The following is a 24,601-nucleotide window of genomic DNA, read 5'->3' as shown; positions in this document are numbered from 1 at the left end:
GATGGTGATAGGGGGAGAACGATACTGAGATGAAGATAGGGGAGGGTGGGAGGAAGTGAGAGCTGAGTGAGAGGGTGTGGGAGCGCGTGAAATAAGAGAAGAGAGAGAATGAGGTGTGGGAGCGGGACACGAGGGAGTGAAACACGGAGGAATTTGAGGAAGTGGGGTAGGAGATTTGATAGGGAGTTAGGAGGAGAGAGAGAGAGAGACTGATTAGAGAGGAAAACACAGGGAGAAAGCCAAATAACAAATTGACTGTTGTGCTGATATCTGACAGCTACAAATAGCGATAGGGGATAAATGGTGCAAGCTAAATAATATTAATATAAGATAATTAATAATACAAATAATAATAACAATAATAAATAACAAATATTAATTTAAAAGTTTTCACCGTAAAAAATTAAATTTATAATTATCAAAACCATTAAAATAAATATAAAATTAGATTTTAAAATCATAGAATATTCTAGAAAATCGAAAAATATAAATACTCTTTTAAAAATAATAATTTAATATTTAAAATACCAAAAAATTTATTTAAACCAGTATTAAAAATTTACGGTCATTACATCATACCCCCCTTAAAACAAATTCCGTCCTCGGAATTCAAAGTACAAGTGATGCACAAAGAACCCAAGGATAAGAATACAGGAATAAGGTCATAACATGCTATGACAAATGTGAGCAAGTGTTGAATGAGAAAATAGATATGTATGTGTATGACACAATAGATAATAATTCAAAAGAATTAAAAGTGAATAGTCAAGGCAAATATATAAAGCAAATCAAGGTCATAAGAAAGTCTGGTATGTAGTATAAATAATAAGAATGTAATAAGCATAACATAAAGAGAGCGAACACATAATTGAAAGAGATTGTACAAGCATAAATAAGCATGTATATTGTAAATAAATAGTTAATACGTATCAAATTATAATATAACGCAACATCTAGGCATAAGCAAAAATATAAGTATCAGACAACATAGTTTAATAGCAAAGAAGTCAACAACAAATATATAATTATAAAAATATATAATATCAACACGATATTAGTGATGTAGTATAATAAGACAAACACTAATGTTAAAACATAATCATCAACACAGAATTGGTAAAATGTAACAAATATATAGCATACAATATATGATATGATATATAAACACAAGTCAAATAATGATCAATCACTAGAATATATGGTAAAACGTATCAACTCAACAATATAAACACTACAACAAAACTGTTTTTTTATAGCGTTGAATGATAGTGTTTATATTGTAAGTGCTATAAATTGTATATGCCTTATTTTTTGATAGCGTTCGGAAAATTTTAAACGCTATGAGTAATAGTAGGCAATTTTTTTTGTTCCGACGGCTTGAAAACTTAAGCGCGAGACTAAAAATTAAAACAGGCTTCATTCGTCTCCTCCCTCTCCCCAATTTCATTGGTCCCGCCTCGAGAAAAAAAAACCCTAACCCAAAAAATTCCGCTGCCCTTAATCTTCTCCCTCAGACGCCCCACTCTCCCTCTCTCGTCTATCTCTCCTCTCAGATCTCTCTATCCGAGATCGACCCGATGGGAAGTACATCGAGAGGAGCTCGATGTACTTCATGGCGACGAGCTCATTTGTCTCCTTGTTCCTCATCACCCTCGCCACCCCGAAGTTCCCCGATCCAATGTCCCGATCTTTACAATTTTCTTGATTTTTTTCAAAATTTTTTGAATTTTCTTGGCGTTTTTTGGAGCAGATCTTAGCAAGAACCCTGTGGATGGATTCTCGGCTGGCTTGGTCGACGATGCCAATATCTTCGAGTGGAGCGTCACGATCATTGGGCCGTCCGATACGCAATAGTGAGTGATTCCTTTAGGATTACGATCTTATCCGTTGAAATTCGATTGGATCTCATGGTTTTGGCAATCTAGGGTTGTTTGCTGACGATAAAGTTAGGGTTTTGGTTGAGTTGTTTGGATTCAAGCTGTTCCTTATCTGTTTTGATGTGTCTTTCCCTTTGAAAATGCTGATGAAAATGCTGCTGGATATTGAGGATGAGCCAGTGTGGCATTCTGCGGAGGCAGAGGATGAGGATGCAGAGGAGATGAGGATGCAGAGGATGAGGATGAGCCAGTGTAGCATGAATTTGAATTGTCAATACTTTGGGTTATACAAATACAACTAACATCACATATTTTATTTCAGTTTATAAAGTGAGCTATAACATGTCCTAGTTTAAATGCACATGTTTATGAAATGATGTCTTCTTCCTTATCAATCTTTTTTTAAATGCAGGAAACATCTCATGAAGAACAAGCATGTAAGTTAATACTGCTATTTATTAATATTAAATAATTACTACTCCAGATTGCATTAGTTGACTTTCCTTCATAATAGAAAAACTTTAGGGAGAGGAAGCATGAATTTCAAAACTTTGTTACAAAGATAATCATTCTGGATTCCATGCTTTAATGGAGGAATTTATGGTTCTTCAAATCCAAGTTCAGGCTAAACCTTTTGGGAGTTTATGCCTTGCTTAAACAAAGAATTCCACGATCCAAGAATGACTTTATTCATCAAATTCAAGTTGATCTAGATCAAGTATTAACGAGGTCCAAGATATATTTTTCTCACAATCCAGAAGCATTCTCTTCTAATTTAGTTTTTAACATCAAATTTCTGAAGTTTTCATTTTTAAAGTAGATATGATGAGATACGAGTTTAGTGGTTTATAGAAAGGTCAAGAAAGCCTTTTACACAAGTTATTTTCTGGAATTTGGAAATATTACTATATTAGAGTAACAAAACAATGAGGGAGGCCCTGATTTAGATTCATCCTTGTAGGGATGTGCAAGGATGACATAATATTTGTGCCACTATCCCTTTTTGGCTTAGACTTCGTCACTCATAAGTAGTTAGATTGCTATCTTGGGTACCAATTTCAATCACCAATTTTTGTTATAGTAATGTCCAGGAGCATCCCTTTAGAATTTTGACTATGTTATTTACATTTTGACCAGCTCCTGATTGTCTCTTTTGTAATAGTGGCATGAAGATTCTCTCACAATTTATATCATTTTCCCGACATTCACACATCTTCACCATTATCTCATTTGGAGGTTCAACACAAGTTATCTGACTCAAGATTATTCATTTTTATGCTAGCTATATAAATTCTAGAATTGTGTAATCTTATGTTCACCTCTGTCTACCACAACTCTCATACCTTGCATTTCGAAGGCTGAACTCTAAATAGCAGTGATTCTCCATAATAAGTTTATAAGCTTGTTCCAAACTAGTCATCTATTTCCTGTCTTAAGGATTAAGCTTTAGATCTCTTGAAGGCAATGCTAAGACCCGAATCAGAATTTCGGGGAGTATGCAAACAGTGGGAAACTCTTGAAAGTCTAGCATGGTTCTCCTGTCTTTCTGCTTCCATTAGAAATACTCTACTCTTCTAGCATCATGTCATTGCTCTATTTTGTCTTCCCCTTATTCTACTTGCTTTGTAAAGTTCTTTTACAGTTTTCTTCTTCAAGTATATTTCCTGATATGAAAAAACCTTAATTTGGCTCATATGAGTTGTTAGGTATCTTGTTAATTTCTACTAAGAGTCTGTTGGGTCTTAGTGCTCACATATCATTTTGTACTTACCTTCATATGTAGAGTTTTCTCCTTAAAGTCTACCTTTGTTTCCAATTCTCATTATGTAATAAAGTTTTTGTTATCAATGCTTTCCAGAAGTTGCTTTCTTTGGATATTGACGTGTGACCTGCTTCTTTATGTTGTCAATATTTTCATTGCCCTTCTGCTGTATTAACTCAACAGGCACATGCTGCTTCAGCTGTTCTGAATTTCAGCGAGAACTGCACACCTGATATTCTGACACCATACTTGGATGGAATTGTTAGCAAATTGCTTGTTTTGCTACAGGTATGCAGTTTTATTTTATCTATTCCTCCAACTCCAAATTGTTATTTGTTCATCTGGAATATGGATGTCGTAAAGTGTCCAACATATATTAAAACATTGCTTTTTTTTTTCTAGAATGGGAAACAGATGGTACAAGAGGGAGCTTTAACAGCTTTGGCATCTGTTGCAGATTCTTCTCAGGTATATTGGATAAAAAGTATTACAGATTTTTACTGTTTATTTTATATTTCTTTCATTGACTTCTTTATATCACATATGTGTGCAGGAACACTTCCAGAAATACTACGATGCTGTCATGCCTTATCTGAAGGCTATTTTGATGAATGCAACTGACAAGTCCAATCGTATGCTACGTGCTAAATCCATGGAGTGTATTAGTTTGGTGGGCATGGCTGTGGGGAAGGAGAAGTTCAGGGATGATGCTAAACAGGTACTGGCTTCTCTTTCCTCCATATTGCTCCTGCAATTATCATTTTCAAAAGGTGTGGTATGAGATCCTAGATGATTTTAGAACTACTGTTGTTAGTCATGATCTGCATATTACTTGTATATTCAATTATTCTGCAACTGTTTTCTTGTTAGGTGTGCATTTTTTTTCAAAATTTTCTGAGTTTTCTTGGGTTTTTTTGGAGCAGATCTTAGCAAGAACCCTGTGGATGGATTCTCGGCTGGCTTGGTCGACGATGCCAATATCTTCGAGTGGAGCGTCACGATCATTGGGCCGTCCGATACGCTATAGTGAGTGATTCCTTTCGGATTGCGATCTTTTCCGTTGAAATTCGATTGGATCTCGTGGTTTTGGCAATCTAGGGTTGTTTGCTGACGATAAAGTTAGGGTTTTGGTTGAGTTGTTTGGATTCAAGCTGTTCCTTATCTGTTTTGATGTGTCTTTCCCTTTGAAAATGCTGATGAAAATGCTGCTGGATATTGAGGATGAGCCAGTGTGGCATTCTGCGGAGGCAGAGGATGAGGATGCAGAGGAGACGAGCAATCACAGTGTCGGACATGAGTGTTTGGATAGAATCTCAGTTGCATCGGAGTTGCTGCCGGCTTATATTGCAGCTCCCGAGTGGCAGAAACATCATGCTGCTTTGATTACACTTGCACAGATTGCAGAAGGTTGTTCAAAGGTAACTGGAAGTTTAAATTGATTATTGATTGAGAACTTGGTGCTTTTTTGCAAACATAGTATATAGTTTATGCTGTGTCTGTTATGTAGGTCATGATTAAGAATTTGGAGCAAGTGGTGCACATGGTCTTGAACTCATTTCAAGATCCACATCCAAGAGACCTGAAAAAGTTCATGATGGTTCTATTTTAGCGCAGCAGCACCACGATACTGTACGCGAATTGATGCACCACCGGCTTGATCATCCGTGCGAATTTGTGATGCTTTGATTTCATCATCTTCTGTTAGCAAACAAAAGTTCTTCATGGCTAATATATACTGACCTAGAATCTGTATTAGTACCCCTATGATTCTTTTTGCATAAGCCACTTCGATGTTTCCAAGGGAGAGACTTATCTTTTTTGATGCATTCTTCAGCTATTCTAGTTCACTTGGTTATTTGTGGAAGTCCTAGTTTTTTGAGAAAAAATAGGAATGTAATTACAATATAAGTCCAGGAATTAAGATTTATATTATGTTATAACAAACTTGAATGTGCATGCATCAGTTGTTCTAGTCCACTCGGCCATTTGTAAAACTTAGTTACTTGAAAAAGATTAGAAATGTAATTATGATGCACATGCACGAGCACCTATGATAGAAGTTCATGAAATAATTAGATTTATATTATGTTATAACAAACTTGAATATAATATAGTTGTGCACACTTAGATACATCTGTGTAATCATTTTATTTTTCATCTATTAAACCATTTTGCAAAATCTTGTATTTTCCTTTGCGAATTTACCAGGTACATTGATAGCAAACCAAATCACTGGCATCCTAATTACAGCGTTGTGGTCAAGGGCATCGAGGAAGTTAACAAGATGAGCTTGACATTATGTGTTAAGCATTTTTGTCTAGACTTGACACTATTATGGAGATTTCAACAGCACTATGAATATAATTGACTTGCTTGATAGGTAACTCTCTGCTTGTTTATCGATCTTTTAGGTTTCATGGCAAATCTGTATCTTGCCAAACATCTTGTTTTTGGTCGGAAATCAAGTGGCAATTTGGCAATTTCTAGAGGCGGATATCGAGTGGATGTGTTATATTTCCTTCATATCAAGTGGACAAGCTTGGACATGTTTTTACTTTTTAGTGTTATCTATGTTGATTTTTGCAATTTGAAATGATGAACATAGGTGCATATCTTCCAGTTGATTCCACATCCACAATATGATCAGGTTCTTCAACCATATTTACATGCCTCATATTTGAACTTAAGGCCTCATGATACAGTATCAGGCACATTTTTATTTATTGGCATGTTAAAATTTTTGCCTTTCGAAATATTTTACTTGCTTGGCCTTGTCAATTCTAATATTTGGTTGCAAAATTACATTTCGAGTTAAGTTCTTCATGGCTAATATATACTGAGCTAGAATCTGTATTACTTGCTCCCCAAGATGGACCAGTTCTTTTCGAAATATTTTACTTGCTCCCCAAGATGGACCAGTTACAAAGTTGTTATGCTTTGAAAAGCTGGTAAGTTATACATCTTGCAATCGTGTGTTTTTACTTTATCATGTTTGTTATAGTTGTAATTTTGGTGTTGTTAATTTCTGTTTTTGCAGCAGTACTAGTACTCAATTTCTGAAGATGATGAGCCTCCCAAGTCATATGTAATGCAACGAAGTTAGTTTTTGTTGTTCTGTGTACTATGGTTAATTTCTTGTACTCCATGTTGGATTATCCAAAGACTAGTATTTGTTTTTTGGCACATTTGTGTTGACTCTTCTTGTATGCTACAACTTGGTTATGTATCAGTTTGAACGTTTAAATGAAATATTTGCTTTTATGGTTGTCACAATTGGAAGTTATTTCTAGTTCAACCTCTAAAGGTTTATAGGCACAACTGAAATGCTATAAGAAGTGGAAACAATTGTTGAAATGCTATTAAAAGAAGAAAGACAACATTCATTAAAACGCCATTGTAGTAACTCAAACGCTATCAAATGTAATACAATAGCAACGTTGAAATGCTATGAATGAAAACTAACTAATAGCGTTTTTCAACCGCTATGAAATATATTTGTCATAGCAATATAGAAACGCTATGGAATACTCTTTTATAGCTACATAAAAACGCTATGGTTGGAAACTAACTAATAGCGTTTTTCAACCGCTATGAAAGATATTTGTCATAGCAATATAGAAACGCTATTGAATACTCTTTTATAGCTACATAAAAACGCTATGGTTGGAAACTTTTTGATAGCGTTTGGGGAAACGCTATGTAAAGCCACAGACCTACTATAGCGGGTTCTGACACAGCGTTGATTAAAACGCTATGAAATAATACCATAGCATTTTTCGACCGCTATGGTAGATTTCAGGTGTTGTAGTGAAATAACAAAGAAGGTAAAAAGATAAAAATCTCAACAAAATATAATAATCTTTCGTAAGCGGATGATAAACATGATAATTCACAAAACACAAATACACACTATAAATAACAGATGAATCATATACAAGCAAAATCAAAAGAAACAATTGAAGATTAGGTAAGCAAAACAAAACAGCAATGAATTAAACGTATATATAGTTTAGATAAATATAATGTACATCATAAGAGACATGAAATAATAATAAAAATATATCAAATTTCAATAGAAATATCATACAATCAGTTAGTAGAATAAATATCCAAGATATACAAAAGTATAATTACAAACAAAACACATGATTGTAATCAGTAAATTGCATTCAACCAAATAAGACACATAAGTCACAAATATCGAAAATAAGGAATTACAAGTACGTTAAAAAGTTCAAAGATAGTATTGTAGCAACAAATGTTTAAAGCAGTCAAAACATAACACACGTAAACAAACATAGATATAACAATCAAACAATGGTAAACAGTAAGGATAGAATCATGATGACAATAAATGGTGAAATTACGAAAATACAGATATACAAATAAATAAATATCAATATTCAAAGAGTCATAAAAATAAATGGTGAAATTACGAAAATACAGATATACAAATAAATAAATATCAATATTCAAAGAGTCATAAATAAATGAAACACGTAATATTACTAGAAAAGCACAAGATATAATACGAGAAGGCAGAACAAATCAGACAGAAAGGCAATAAGGATTACAATAAGGTATACAAAACATACATAATCACAATTGAAAATAACATTAAGTAAAAGAAATAAACATAGATAAAAACACATCAATACATATAGACAACAACAAAGGCAAATCATAACAATAATCAATAGCAGAATGAAATGATACTCAATAATTATTAGCATACAACAATTTATATAACATAAAGTAAATAATGTAAAATCATAGATAGGTTCAAAGAAACACAAATAAAATCAAAGCATAAAATAAAAGATATCAAAGCAAAAATATAAACAAGATTCATAAACATATGGTGTGTATAACAAATATAATCATCATGTATAATAAGCGTTAAAATGAAAACACATACATAAAAATAAGCATATAAAAGTCTAAATACTCATAGTACTAATCATGCTATAAAGATAAATTATGATAAAAAGAGTCACAAAATATTATATGATAAAATAGACGTAAGAGTAAACAAGCGATTCAAAATAACATATTATATAAAACATAATAAAAGAACATAATTATATATATTCGACAAACAATATGATAAATCAGAAATATTAGTAATATTCATAAAGTAAAATAATAAATATAAACAAGATACAACAATAATAATCATTACTGTATAAAATCAATTCAGATGTAGCAATGTATTGCATAGTAGTCAAAATCACATAAATTCGTATAATAAAAACACCGATATATTTTAGATATCATACCATGAATGATTAATGACATGTGAACATAAACACTGATAATACATGAAACAGAACATGATTAGACAAAGTCGATAAATAACTATAAATTAATAAAAATATACATCGTAAATATAATAATATACGTGAAACACTATAATAAAAAGAGAATAGTAAGTATAAAAGAATGAAAAAGTAAAACACAACACAAAGTAAACGAAAATAATGAATAGAGAATGAACAACAACAATGACACAATAAAAGGACATAAAATCTAAAATCACTATAAAATAAACACTGAAAAATAACATGCGTATACAATGTATATTGCCACACTTACAAAATAATATATATCGAAACTGAAGCAAACAACAACGAATATGCAAATGCACTATAAACAACCCATGAGTAAATATTATATATACCCACAACCGTTATTTAGAATTATCTTTTATAATATAAAAGAATAATAATTAATGTAACAAAAACCTATATAATTAGTAATTCAAACTCTAATCCTAACAATATGAATAATGACTCGAATATCAAAATAGAAAATACATTGTTCTTAGAAATAACGAAACCAATGCGAACATATTAAAACAATCTAACAAGACAAAACTTACTGATAAGAAACTATATACTGAAAATGTAAAGGATAAGAATATAGCGCATGTGTAGAATATTAAATTCATGAACTTATTAAAATATATTACTAAAAATACGAACAATATATAATAGTCTAAAACATAAGTAAATAACAGGTGGTATGACAGATAAGCGCACACATACACAATATAAATATGCAAAAGTATATTTTAAACACAAGAAAATAATCTGAATATCAGATATGCTATGTAATGTGTGTGTGAAGCCTAGAGTAATGTAAAACACTTAATAACATGGTTTGAACAATTAAAATATATAAGTAATGATATATATTTTTATTAATAAAAACATACAATATAACACTGTGTGTGATACATAAAATAATATAAAATAATGCAAAAATCAATACAATTAAACGATATATATAGTCAAATCAAAAAAAATATAGTTGTAAAAATAATAACACAAAAAATAATGATCGGAACGAGGATAGATGAGAGTTACAAAGAGAGGGTAATCGCGAAGTGGTAGGACAAGAACCGTGAAAACTCTGGAGTCAAAGAGTGATAAGATATTGACGAAACGAAATCTATCAAGAATATAAGATAAGGGCTCAAGAATAGTCTCACGGATGAAATCATGATATGTATCTAAATTGTCTACTATATTCTTACTAGTGAGGACTCGGGACTGTGATCGAAACCGTGACCTGCATGGGCCACCACTAAAACCTGTCACGCCCCGCTTCCCAAAATACACGGGAATCGGAACGTGAACAAGCCCGCAACGTATTAGATCAAGGAGAATAAATAAAAATAAATGTTTCTCCTCAACCTAATACGCTAAACGTATGGAAATAAGTACAATGCGAAGTTACAGGTCGCCGATCACAATCAGCAAGAATATAATAGACAACCCCAGAATAAAATATTACATATCACAATGAATATTCATCCCAGACATAATAATCGGATCAACATGCCCTTATACAAACTATCTGAATGAAATACTGGAGAATATAAAAACACACTGATCAAATGAAAGTAAAAGGTAGTACAAAAGAAAACTGAGGACCAATAACTAAGCTTTAGCTTCTTCTTCTGCTCCATCCGCTAGGCACTTCTGCTGAGAATTCTCTGGCTCCTGATGATTTCCCAGCTGAATCTGTTCTTCCTCTAAGTCTGACGTACACCAGAGAAAACAGGTGTACGTCAGGTGCATGGCGCACGGCAAGACCCGACCCCACAAAGAAAATAGAACGAACGGAAATCCAATATGTCTCAAATTATAGATAATTAAATATTAACCCCGATCTATGTATGAAAATAACACCACTGGCCTACATCTCACAAGAAGTCATACTTAGCTAAGATTCGAGGTCATGTAACTAACCATCCTATCTCAACTCACTGGTCCACATCTCACACAGAGTCAACGCTCCTGTCATCGGATAACTGGCTGTTCACAAATCCCCTACGCGCATCCAATACCGCTACACGAATCGGTCAGAGGACTACACGCAATCCGATCTCGGCCTGGTCCGAACTCAGGCAAAGCTCAGGTGACTACACAAATTCACTGACTAAAGTGACTACACGAATTCACTTTAGCCCAACAAACCAACCCCAGTGACTACACAAATTCACTGGCGCGAGCCTGGAAGATACATCAACAGCCTTATCCGATCACATGAACATGGACTTCCTCATCCCAACTCTCTTGTATTTTCTAAGTCAAACATAATCCACATTGAAACTCGGGTTCACCACCTAAACTCAGTCAACACACCCACACATGTCACTAGGTCTGTTCATGACACACGAGGCCACTAAGTCATGAACTACTAAGGGTTCTCAAACACAATAGGAAACAATAAGTACAACCAATCATGCGCAACGATATCATGGCATATCACATAATTAAAATGAGAATCACACATTCAAAAATAATCCTTTAAATTAATAAATTTATTTACTTCAAAATGATTTCCTTATCCAAAATAAATCTTTTATTTCTTATTATAATTACCCAAAAATAATTCCATTTTTCAAAATAACTCCTTTTAAATAATTCTAAAAACATTCTTTTTAATATTTCCTCTTACAAAATAATTTCTTTCCTAATTAAAATTAATCTAAAATAATTCCCTTTTCAAAATAAATTCTTTTAATTTATTTATAATTATTCTAAAAATATTCTTCTTCCAAGATAGTTTCTTTTAAATTATTATAATTATCTAAAATGATTCCGTTCTCAAAATAAATTTTTTTAAATTAGCATAATTATCTAAAAATATTTCCGCTGCCAAAATAAATTCTTTTAATTCATTATAATTATTCTGAAAACGTCATTTATCATAATATTGTGATTTACTTAATATTATTCACCAAACAATCCCACGCAGATAACTATATCCCAAACTAAAAATGCAGAAATTCATAACCTCATCAACAAGCCCACGCAGATAATTATATCAGTCTAAAAATACTTGATAAAATACAAGATGAGCAAGGGATCTTGCCTAGGGGTTTCGTCGAACGAGTCGACGTCGACGACGCGGGTCGGATCTGAGCACGGGTGGAGCGCGACAGATCTGAGGAAGAACTCCGACGAGCGCTGAACGTCGACGGCGTTGACGGCTGGAGCGGCTGGCTCGGGGCGGCTGGCTCGGGACGGATGGCGGCGTCGGGGACGAGCACGGCAACGGGGCGGCGACGAGGAAGGCAACGGGGATCTGGTTCGGGCTGGGTGGTACAAAAGGGGGCATGCTGGAGACGGTGAGGCGGTGCTGGAGGTGGGAGGTCGTCGGGATCTGAGAGAGGGCGGGAGGAGGAGGCGGTTCTGGTGGAGGGCGTGAGCGTTGGTGGAGCTCGTCGGCGAGGGGGTCGACGTGAAGAATGGGGCGCTGTCGGGGGCGTCAGGCGCAGGCGGCGGTGGTGATGGGTCTGGACGTTCGTCGGAGAAGAGGAGAGGAGCGACGAGGAGGTCGGAGCGGCGGCTTGGAGCTCGAGAGAGGGGTCTCGGGAGCTGGGGCGGCGGACCTGGGGCTGAGCGGCGACGACGCGTTTCAGGGAGAGGGGCGGTCGGACGAGCAGCGAGTGGGGCGGTCGGAGCTGGGCGAGGCGGAGCTCGGCCGAGGCGATTCGAGGGAGTGGCTGCGTCGGCCTGGTGCCGTCGGTCAGTGGAAGAAGGGGCTCGGGTTCTTGGGTTCGTGGTGCTGGCAGCGGCGCCGGCGGCTCGTCGGAGCTGCAGGCGGGGTGATGGTGATAGGGGGAGAACGATACTGAGATGAAGATAGGGGAGGGTGGGAGGAAGTGAGAGCTGAGTGAGAGGGTGTGGGAGCGCGTGAAATAAGAGAAGAGAGAGAATGAGGTGTGGGAGCGGGACACGAGGGAGTGAAACACGGAGGAATTTGAGGAAGTGGGGTAGGAGATTTGATAGGGAGTTAGGAGGAGAGAGAGAGAGAGACTGATTAGAGAGGAAAACACAGGGAGAAAGCCAAATAACAAATTGACTGTTGTGCTGATATCTGACAGCTACAAATAGCGATAGGGGATAAATGGTGCAAGCTAAATAATATTAATATAAGATAATTAATAATACAAATAATAATAACAATAATAAATAACAAATATTAATTTAAAAGTTTTCACCGTAAAAAATTAAATTTATAATTATCAAAACCATTAAAATAAATATAAAATTAGATTTTAAAATCATAGAATATTCTAGAAAATCGAAAAATATAAATACTCTTTTAAAAATAATAATTTAATATTTAAAATACCAAAAAATTTATTTAAACCAGTATTAAAAATTTACGGTCATTACAGTTTTTAAAGCAAGCAACTTCATTTATGCCTCATTTGGTACGTGGGCATAAAGTCAAGTGAGAATGGAATAGAAGAAGGAATGAAATGGAATATATGTGAGAATGGAATGGTCATTCACATTCTCTTCTTTGGGTGCGTTTGTAGAATGAAGTTAGAATGAAAATCTAATTCTCATTCTCATGTTTGGTATCACTAGTTCACAAGTGAGAATGGAATCTTATTTTCTAATAATGCCCTTATAACAACATAGATTTTTAATAAGATAAAAATAAACATTAATGATAATAACTAAAAAAATTATTTATGCATATGTTATATTAATCTAGGTATGTGTGATACTAATGCGCATGTTATCGATCAGGTGTATGTTTCGTTTATATTTTTTAAACAATTCTCACTATTTCTGCATATGTTATATTAATCTATGTATGTGTTATAATAATGCCCTTATACCTCTATATATAGTCTGGACATGATATGATTTTGATAATTTTAATATTTTGGCCAATTTCCCAGCGAGAGTTTCCTCTTTTCATAAATATTGGGTCAAATATTTTTCAATCAAAAGTTAGATTTATTGTTGCGCATGAACTACAATCAAACATGTACGCAATGGGTACATATAGTTCTCTATGGTGGGAAAACAATAGCAAAAGTTTAAAAATAATATAATATGCTGGTGAAAATAACAGACTTTAAACATTGGTGAATAAACAAAAAAATTTGATTGACCAAAAAAATATTGACATGAAAGAATTTCAATCGGCAAATAATATATAGTTTCAGTTGTATCTGTTTTTATATTAAATATTGTGTTGCTTCTATGTTGAGCAATTGTGATATAATAGGTTAGTGAAATATGTACCGCTAGTTTTAATATGCTACTGAAATATGTACCACTAGTTTTAATCCCTACCCCGTAAAAAATTCCTATTGTTTGAATATAATTAGTAGCTGAGAGAAAATGAGAATACGTAGTCAAAAGCCATGATTTTTAAATTGATTCTTATTATTAATAGTGGTATAATTAAAAAAACCTAACTAATTTGATTCTCCCCTTGAATGGGAATGATCATTCCCTATCTTTTCACTTGGAATGCTCATTCCCACAAAAAGTGGGAATCACCACTCCCATGGAATGGTCATTCCAACATCTAAAAACAAGTTTTATTTGGTATGAAGGAATGAGAAGTGAGAATGACATTCCATTCCACATCATTCCCGCGTACCAAACGGGGCTTTATAGTGTGTGTCCGTACAAGAAGGAGAGGCGGTATCTTGTATCACAAGATCTGGAGGTAAAATAAATCTATAAATATTACTTAATCTTTTTTATAATTATATTTCTTTATGGAAAAGTAGACATGGTATAAATACTGTCCTCTAGATATCGAGATAAAATAAACATGTAACTCCTTGATCTATAGAATAAATAAACTAATAAATATTCGTAAGCTCCTTGATTGTTTTTCCATGGAGTTTATAAATCAACTAGCACGTGCAATGCAGCTGTAAGAAACGATACAAATGCTAACTAGGCAATTTTAAGTTCGTGCTATTGAATCCACAATTAAGATTTTTTTTAATAATATGAGTCAGAGTTCATGGGCATGCTTTTTAATTACTCCCAACCAAGCTGCGTTAGATCTACCTCCTTGTCACATGGACTCTCACATGGACTATAATTTTATCATTTCTGATAGTGAAAAATGATCCAGAGGTATAGATTGTATATTATGTCATCATCAAACATTTGCTAAAGCATTAATTATCTTTTGAATTATTAATGGCATTAATTATCTTTTGAATAATTAATGGCATGAATAATTAATGGCATTAATTATCTCTTTGAATTATTAATGGCAGCAAATCCACTAAATGATATAACTGTGAGCCCAATAGGCCAAATAAAAAAAGCCAATAACAATGAGTAACGGGCTTCAAACTTAAAAACTCAATAAAGCTCAGGTTACTACCTCACTACTTGGGCGGTTCGTGTACGGTGGCCCAATATTGAAGATTCTTTCGTTCAAAATCGCAAGTCATTGACGATTAGCTCTTATTTTGTCTTTTTCTTAACATAAAATACTGTTTTATTAATGTACTTACAAGTTATGGACAGCAAATGTCGCCTCATCCTTGATTTCCGAAAAAAAGAAACTTTAGCCGCTGAAAGTAAACACATGAGGAAGTAAACTCGTCTCTTTATCTTGCTATTATAAGCAACATGCTTAAGAGAAAAAGTAACTTGTTTATGGGATTAAGCAATCTCTAAAAAGATGTTTAGTGGTTACATGATCTGCTTATGAGCATTTAGCAAATTTGGATCATAATCCACTTGGCTAATAATCGACAAATAGCATATAAGCCAAGCGGATCAAGCCCAAGTGTTCAATAAATTTAGTGAATTATAATGTATTTTTAGTGGTAGAATGTTTGACAAATGTGGGGCTTGTAAGCCATTGTTATTATCAAAAGTGATCAAAAAGCATTTAATGAGGATGAAGAGAGATAAATGGTACTTAGAATGTATATTATTTATGAAATGTTGAGGAGTATATTTGTTTTTTATTTGGTCAGACTTTGTGACTTATTAGTTACCAAAAAATAAGCAAATTAATTTTTAAAAATTTAGATAATTAGAATGGTAATGTAAAGTAGAGCCTAAATTTATGGTAGGATGTATGAGAAGGGAATGTGAGGTGAGATGAGGTGTAAAGAAGGATGTATCTTTTATGTTTTTTTGGGGGGTCAGAGTGGGAGTAAGAAAAGATACATAATTTTAGTTTAATTTTTATTTTCTCTCACATTACTATGTGTTTCTCTCACCTCACTTTTGTATCCCTCCAAATTGAAAGGATTTTTCTTTTTTTATGATTATAATTCTTTTTTACTCTCTCTCCTCACCTTACCTCGTACCATCTTATCTTTTTCTCCAAAAAAAATCTTTCTATTAAGGAGGAATTTTAATTTTGTCTCCCCTCCTCATTCTACTTACTTTCATGCCAAATCAAGCCTTAAAGCAAGTGCAGCAGGCTCTCACCCCTGCTCTCAACGCTGAGGTGGCAGTGGGAGCCTGCTGCAAACACCCTAGCAAGCTCCTAAGAGGTCTCTTTAGGCTGATGTGAACATCATGTAGGAGGTGGGGCCCAGTTGAGCTCCCAAGCGCTCCACAAATTTGTAGAGGGCTTGGGAGCTCCTAAGGAATAAAAAAATAATTTTTTTACACAAAACCCTGTTTTTAGCCGACAGCTAAGATTTTTTACACAAAAACCTAATTTTACAGAAAAACCTATGTGATGTGGCATTGAGAGCTTTTGAGAGCTCTCCGACAAACACTCCTAACTAGGGGTTTACTGCACTTGCTCTTACTATTAACTCTATTAAAAAAACTTCTAAATATAAATGGATAACATCTTTTCACAAGTGAGAGTATGATTCACGTCTAGTCCTTGGACTTACTCTTCAACTCTATCACCATTTAATTGTTGAAAGACATGACTTCGGTATGTCATATCTAACCAAATGCAATAAACTAAAGTTGAATTGACAGTTTCTCAGAGTTTTCATTCCGTGGATGCAATATTTTTGATAAGACAAATTAATGATTCTGTGAGTAGGGGGGAAAGGCAGGGATGATATAACAAATATTAATCACATAATACTTTCTCTGTATTAAATTAAGAATACCGCTATTCATACTACTCTCTTAGGGCATCTCCAACCATACCCTCCAAATTTTACCATCCAAATTGGAACATTCTAGGAATATTCTAATTTGGAGGGTGAAATTTGGAGGGTTGCCCCAACCCACACTCTCCAAATGTTTTTATTTTTATTTTTTTTATCAAAAAAACCATATAAATTAAATAATGTTGGATATAGTTTACGTTAATAATTTTATTGTTAATAATTTATTTGGGAAAAAAAATTATGACATTATAAAGGTGTCGATGGGAGCTTTAAAATAAACCCAATATTAATACTGTAATACAACATATTAAAAAAGAAAAAATTCTGAAATAACAGTGAAAGCATACATCGATAGAACAAGAAAGCAAATATTAACCTCTAATACAACATACCATAGGTCGTAAACATAAACCTCAAACATAAAATATGATAAGAGATAATTAAAATTCTAGCAGGTCATTATCGTTATAACTACCGGTTCCATCCCGATCTCTCGAAGAACCACCATATTCATTTCTTCCTACAGAACCAGCTTCTCCTGCAAATTGAGAAAATCCTCCTTGATTTCCAGTGGGAAATTCATATTCGTTTTGTCCTCCTACAGCTCCTCTAAGAAGATCAGAAAATCCTCTTGGCCCTCTGGAGGAAAATCCATAGTCGAATGATGGAGCTCTATATTCCTTTCTATAAATAATTTCCTTTTTTTTGTTGATAGTAAGCACGTTCACTTTGATCAACGATCTTACTGAGATCAGTCAACATAATTTGTCTATCCTCGCTTTCACGAAGGAATGTAATTTAAATATTATAATTTATATTTGTATTTTCTTATGAAGCAAGTTAAATAGATCCCCGTATTTAAAATTCCATGTCTGATACTTATTTATTTAATTTAAAAATCAATAATTTTATAATAATACTAAAATAAATTAATATTAGTTTCATTTTAAAGATCTCAACGAGCGCTTTCCAAATATATAATGATTTCAAATATTAGATTAATAATTTTTTAACTATATTTATTTAAAATTAAACATCTAATTTAAATTACTAAGAAGGATGGCAAAGTGGTAATTTTTAAGAAATCAAATAGTTAAACATCTAATTTAAATTACTAAGAAGGATGGCAAAGTGGTAATTTTTAAGAAATCAAATAGTTAAAAATAGTAAATTGTAATTAATAAATCATGAATAGTGTTATGGAGAGACCCTCCATTTTTTCTCCTCACCCTCCAAATTTGGAGGGTCAAATTTGGAGATCTCCAAATTTGGAGAGTGGTTGGAGAGGTTCCACTCTCCAAATTTGAAGATTTTGGAGATATGGAGGGTGGTTGGAGATGGTCTTAGGGCATCTCTAACCATACCCTTCAAATTTGGCCCTCCAAATTGGAATATTCTAGGAATATTCTAATTTGTAGGGTGAAATTTGGAGGGTTGCTCCAACCCATACTCTCCAAATGTTTTTCTTTTTATTTTTTTGTCAAAAAAACCATATAAATTAAATAATGTTGGATATAGTTTACGTTAATAATTTTATTGTTAATAATTTATTTGGGAAAAAAATTATAACATTATAAAGGTGTCGATGAGAGCTTTAAAATGAACCCAATATTAATACTGCAATACAACATATTAAAAAAGAAGAAATTCTGAAATAACAGTGAAAGCATACATCGATAGAACAAGAAAGCAAATATTAACCTCTAATACAACATACCATAGGTCGCAAACATAAACCTCAAACATAAAATATGATAAGAGACAATTAAAATTCTGGCAGATCATTTTCGTTATAACTGCCGGTTCCATCCTGATCTCTCGAAGAACCACCATATTCATTTCTTCCTACAGAACCAGCTTCGCCCGCAAATTGAGAAAATCCTCCTTGATTTCCAGTGGGAAATTCATATTCGTACATTATGCTTGTATTTTTTTATGGAGCAAGTTAAATAGATCCCCGTATTTAAAATTTCATGTCTGATACTTATTTATTTAATTTAAAAATTAATAATTTTATAATAATACTAAAATAAATTAATCTTAGTTTCATTTTAAAGATCTCAACGAGCCCTTTCCAAATATATAATGATTTCAAATATTATATTAATAATTTTTTAACTATATTTATTCGAAATTAAACATCTAATTTAAATTACTAAGAAGGATGGCAAAGTGGTAATTTTTAAGAAACCAAATAGTTAAAAATGGCAAAGTGGTAATTTTTAAGAAACCAAATAGTTAAAATGGTAAAATTGTAATTAAAAAATCATGAATAGTATTATAAAGAGACCCTCTATTTTTTTCTCCCCACCCTCAAATTTGGAGATCTCCAAATTTGGAGAGTGGTTGGAGAGGTTCCACTCTCCAAATTTGGAGATTTTGGAGATATGGAGGGTGGTTGGAGATGGTTATAGACGAGACTACACATTCTCTCATAACAACGCAGCGTGATGATCTATCAACAAACAAAAGTCCGAGCACACAATTTGATTAAACTTTATAGGGTAGATCTCATTTAATATTATATTTTAATAGCTCATTTAGCAAAATAAATTATCACCTCATATCTATTATTTTCTAAATTTAAATAATTAATTGTTATAACGTGACGGCTTATTGAGCAAACAATCTACAAAGGAACAAATGTGCGTGCTGAGACTCATACTTCTTGATGTAACACATCCAATATGCATTATCACATGACTATCTCTTAAATGCTCATTTATCTAAATGAGCTATTATCTCCTATCTATTATTTATGCCACAACGTGACGGCTTATTGAGCAAACAATCTACAAAGGAACAAAGTTGCGTGCTGAGACTCATACTTCTTGATGTAACACATCCAATATGCATTATCACATGACTATCTCTTAAATGCTCATTTATCTAAATGAGCTATTATCTCCTATCTATTATTTATGCCACAACGTGACGGCTTATTGAGCAAACAATCTACAAAGGAACAAAGGTGCGTGCTGAGACTCATACTTCTTGATGTAACACATCCAATATGCATTATCACATGACTATCTCTTAAATGCTCATTTATCTAAATGAGCTATTATCTCCTATCTATTATTTATGCCCTAAATAGTACTTCTATGTTCCTACTGGGTTGAAATTTTATACGAGAATAATTTAGCTTTAACTTCTCCAGGACACCATGAGATTTACTTTAGACGTCTGAACCAAAAGCACATGTACAATAATTAAATAACCAAATGTATACCGATCCCTCAACTCCATAAATATAAAAGATCAAGTTCCATTTATCCAATGTTTTACAGAGCTCTCATTTCTCTATTTCACCTCCAAAACTCCCCGGGCCCCGGCCCTATTGTAATCTATCACTCAAATTGATCCTCCTCTCTTTTGTTCTAACAAACAAAGCATCCTCAGCTCACACTTTCTGAGATGCTCTGCAGCGTTGGCCGCCAATGCCTTGCCCTCGTGCTCCTCTGCCGATCTTCTTGTTTTTCTACCTGTTTGGTTGATGAGAAAACAATACATGAGTATACGACTCTTGTCTAAATGCGATTCAGATCATCCCTACTATAAAAAAGTAATTAACGAAAAGACCATATTTTTTTTTATCAAATTGATTTTGATTCATTCTAAATTTACCACTCGCTAGACCCTCATAAATTACACTGATGCCTAATTGGCAACTAGACTATCAAAAGGAGAGATTTTTAAAATACTCATTTTGATATTTATTTGCAGAAATAATCACTTCAATTTAATTTACCGAAATAGACCAAGTTTTAGCCGCATCATTCCGTTGGTTGAAACAGAGTTGATTTAGAGAGGGGAAAAAAGCACATGTTACTAATTAAACGGGATTGCCTGCATAACTGGCACATCATAGTTCAAAATAAACGTGGTTAGCAATCAAGGGTGCTTAGAACTCAGTTCAAAAATAGATGCGTTTGCCAACCAAAACTATTTTAAACTCAATTATCTTCGCTAATTTAGTGGGGTTGCTAACCCCGCCCCGACTAGTTAGATTCTAAAAAAAAAAAAAAAAAAAAAACTGACTAGTTAGCAAACTTTTTTTTTCTTTTAATCAGACTCAACTGTGCTAATGTGACCGAAAATGAGTCTCTTCTTTTGAATAAAATTAACTAAATATTAAATTTTCTATTTCAAAAAATTTGGCTAAATGGCACTTAAAACCCCTGACTAGTTAGCAAATTGTACTTAATACCCTAAATTTTAAAAAATTAGCACATTAGAACATTTTGATAGTTGTCATAAAAACATTTCTAGGAATATATTAGATAATAAAGTGTTGTTCTCTTTTAACTTAGGACATATTTTCTAAAATTTATAATATTTAAGTGTAAAGATTGTGAAGCAATAGGCTATTTAAGTGCCATTCCGCCAAAAATTTGTCCAATCCAAAACTATCCAAATATTGATAGTTATTGTGATGTGTGGGGTCTACCACACGGAAAAGAACGCGGTTTCAATTTGTTTCCGCGTGAAGCCGGCCCACGAACCAAAGCCTCCCTATATAAACAATATTTTATTAGGGTTTTATGGCAGGCATTGAGGGCTTGAGTGCGGGAGAACAAAAAGCAAGTGCAAACGAGGTTAATTTGGTTGTGTGGCTGCTATTCTTTTTGCGTGCGAGCAAAGGGATTTTTTGCTGCAGATTTGTTTGCGGCTACGGAGAAAGGAAACAGTGCAAGCAGTTTGGTTTTTTCTTCCTTTTTGTGGCTGCAGTTGAGGAGATTTGTGTAGTCTCTTTTAGGGTTTTGTATATCCCTTTGAGAGAGCTTTGTGAGGGATTTGAGAGTTTGTGTGAGGGTTTTATTTGTGAGATTCTTGTGTAAACCCTATTTGTATTCTCTCCCTCTATTAGTAGATCTCCCCCCTCCTTGCCCCGTGGACGTAGGCAATTTGCCGAACCACATAAAAACGTTGGTTGTACTGTTTTTGTGTGATTTGTAATAGCTTTTAGGATCCCTCGACAGGTCAGTCCTAGAACTGATGAGAGGAAGAGCCGATATCTCACTTGGTTGAGATATCCGCTTCAGATTCTTGTCTCCTTGGTGAGACGGGAATTCTTATTGCGATCTGACTCTCTTGTTGTGCTGCCAAAGTGCTGCCGAAATTTCCGTTGCGCGCAACAAGTGGTATCAGAGCCCGGATTTCAGATCTAGGGTTTTTTGGTGGAGGAAGATTCTTGTGTGAAGCTTAGTTCTTGGAGTTCTCGGCTTCGGTGGAGATAGCATTAGGAGTTGCCGTTGGAGATTTCGCTTTCCTCGTGTGGATAGGAGATCTATTTGGAATCCGATCTAGGGTTCAGTTGGGTGGTTCCTAATTCTATCAAATTTGTTCTTTCTCTACAATTTGGAGTTAGTTCGCAATGGGAGAAGAAGGTGAAAGCAGCAAATCGATGGCGAGTACAATACAAGTTGGTTTTCAGAACACTAAAATTAGTGTGGTGAAGTATGACGGCAAAATCAACTTTGGTTTGTGGATGAGCGACGTACAGGATGCGTTAAATGCTCAGAATTTGGAAGAGACCATCATGGTCCACGAGAGGCCACCTAAATATGAAGAGGCGGTATGGGAGAAAATGAATAGGAACGCTTGTGGGGTGATCAGGTCCTGTTTGGAACAGGAGCTGAAATATGATGTGATTGGGGTGACGTCTGCAATGAAGATGTGGGAAATTCTCAACAATAAGTACCTTACGAAGAGTGTTGAGAACCGATTGCACTTGCTGCGTAGGTTATTCAGATTCCAGATGTCCAGAGGCACCTCGCTTGCGGCTCATGTGAACAACTATACGAAGTTGTTGTCGGACTTGGCGAATGTTGATGAGAAGATATCGGATGAGTACAAGGCGATTATTTTGTTGGGCTCCTTACCGGATGAGGAGTATGATACCTTCGTGCTCACTTTGTTGAACGGGAGATCTTCTATCGTTACGGAGGCTGTGAAGGAGGCTATTTGGCTTCGAGGACTTTTGGAGGAACTTGGTATATCGCAGAGGTCCGTCACTATTCATTGTGATAGCATGAGTGCTATCTATTTGGCGAAGAATCAGGTTTTTCATGCAAAAAAAAAAAAAAAACTGACTAGTTAGCAAACTTTTTTTTTCTTTTAATCAGACTCAACTGTGCTAATGTGACCGAAAATGAGTCTCTTCTTTTGAATAAAATTAACTAAATATTAAATTTTCTATTTCAAAAAATTTGGCTAAATGGCACTTAAAACCCCTGACTAGTTAGCAAATTGTACTTAATACCCTAAATTTTAAAAAATTAGCACATTAGAACATTTTGATAGTTGTCATAAAAACATTTCTAGGAATATATTAGATAATAAAGTGTTGTTCTCTTTTAACTTAGGACATATTTTGAGTTTGTACTGGTCACAACAAGTGGGACATTTGATTGCTTTGGTGTCGGCTCAGTTTTGGGAAAACTTCACCGAGGTGGAGAATTGTGATGTGTGGGGTCTACCACACGGAAAAGAACGCGGTTTCAATTTGTTTCCGCGTGAAGCCGGCCCACGAACCAAAGCCTCCCTATATAAACAATATTTTATTAGGGTTTTATGGCAGGCATTGAGGGCTTGAGTGCGGGAGAACAAAAAGCAAGTGCAAACGAGGTTAATTTGGTTGTGTGGCTGCTATTCTTTTTGCGTGCGAGCAAAGGGATTTTTTGCTGCAGATTTGTTTGCGGCTACGGAGAAAGGAAACAGTGCAAGCAGTTTGGTTTTTTCTTCCTTTTTGTGGCTGCAGTTGAGGAGATTTGTGTAGTCTCTTTTAGGGTTTTGTATATCCCTTTGAGAGAGCTTTGTGAGGGATTTGAGAGTTTGTGTGAGGGTTTTATTTGTGAGATTCTTGTGTAAACCCTATTTGTATTCTCTCCCTCTATTAGTAGATCTCCCCCCTCCTTGCCCCGTGGACGTAGGCAATTTGCCGAACCACGTTAAAATTGGTTGTACTGCTTTTGTGTGATTTGTAATAGCTTTTAGGGTCCCTCGACGCGCAGTCCTAGAGCTGACGAGAGGAAGAGCTAATATCCTACTTTGATAGGATATAGGCTTCAGATTCTTGTTCCCTTTGAGAAACAAGAATTCTTATTGCGACCTGACTATCTTGTTGTGCTGCCGAAGTGCTGCCGAAATTTCCGCTGCGCGCAACAGTTATAACAACACTTCTGTAGAGACCCTGAACACTGAATTGAGTCTTACCTGTTGATCTACCAAGCGCTCAGACTCGACTCGTGTTGCTCCTTCCCCAAACTCTGCGCTCTCCTGATCAACTCCACAGCTCTGCAGCTGCTGCCTCTTTTTCTCGATCGATTCAGACGGTGATCTCCTAACCCTGTCGAGTTTCCTCGCCTTCAGCGCTTCGCTCACCTCTGCGCGCAAAGCAAATCAATACTACATGAACAAAAAAAAAAGAGCAAAGTGTTCAATTAATTAAGTAACAAATTCAAAAGTTTTCCAGTAGGTACCTCGAGAGTCGATGAGGCGATAAACTTGGCCAAACAAGAGCACGTCCGTAGGCCTGAGGAGCCTGACACGAGTGACCCGAACATAACC

General features: G+C 34.7%; 2 protein-coding genes and 2 long non-coding RNA genes across 4 annotated transcripts in view; 2 read left to right on the top strand and 2 right to left on the bottom strand.

Annotated features, from left to right (window-relative positions):
- Nucleotides 3,823-4,358, top strand: LOC109834233. The gene is made up of 3 exons (XR_002245506.1): nt 3,823-3,927; nt 4,042-4,107; nt 4,193-4,358. It is a non-coding gene; the product is annotated as an uncharacterized LOC109834233 (long non-coding RNA).
- On the top strand, nt 6,540-6,912 carry LOC109834227. The gene is made up of 2 exons (XR_002245504.1): nt 6,540-6,587; nt 6,677-6,912. It is a non-coding gene; the product is annotated as an uncharacterized LOC109834227 (long non-coding RNA).
- LOC109830530 (extensin-like) lies at nt 10,457-13,358 on the bottom strand. The gene is made up of 3 exons (XM_020397814.1): nt 13,335-13,358; nt 12,025-13,039; nt 10,457-10,684 (listed from the first exon to the last, which is right to left on the bottom strand). Exons 1-3 carry the CDS (start codon nt 13,356-13,358, stop codon nt 10,584-10,586), a joined length of 1,140 nt encoding a protein of 379 aa, XP_020253403.1. The 3' UTR covers nt 10,457-10,583.
- Nucleotides 20,257-24,601, bottom strand: part of LOC109849714 — a 4,668-nt gene continuing 323 nt past the window's right edge. Inside the window, exons 1-3 of the mRNA XM_020419583.1 lie at nt 24,514-24,601; nt 24,248-24,417; nt 20,257-20,514 (exon numbers count right to left, since the gene is read on the bottom strand). The exon at nt 24,514-24,601 is cut by the window's right edge and continues 323 nt beyond it. Coding sequence (XP_020275172.1) covers nt 20,428-20,514; nt 24,248-24,417; nt 24,514-24,601 — 345 coding nt within the window. The 3' untranslated portion in view covers nt 20,257-20,427. The remainder of the gene's footprint in view (nt 20,515-24,247; nt 24,418-24,513) is intronic.

The sequence above is a fragment of the Asparagus officinalis genome, chromosome 1 (genome assembly GCF_001876935.1).
Source record: "Asparagus officinalis chromosome 1, Aspof.V1, whole genome shotgun sequence".
NCBI classification, from domain to species: domain Eukaryota; kingdom Viridiplantae; phylum Streptophyta; class Magnoliopsida; order Asparagales; family Asparagaceae; genus Asparagus; species Asparagus officinalis.
Note: the sequence above shows the minus strand (reverse complement) of the source record. Positions and strands in the feature narration are given on the sequence as shown.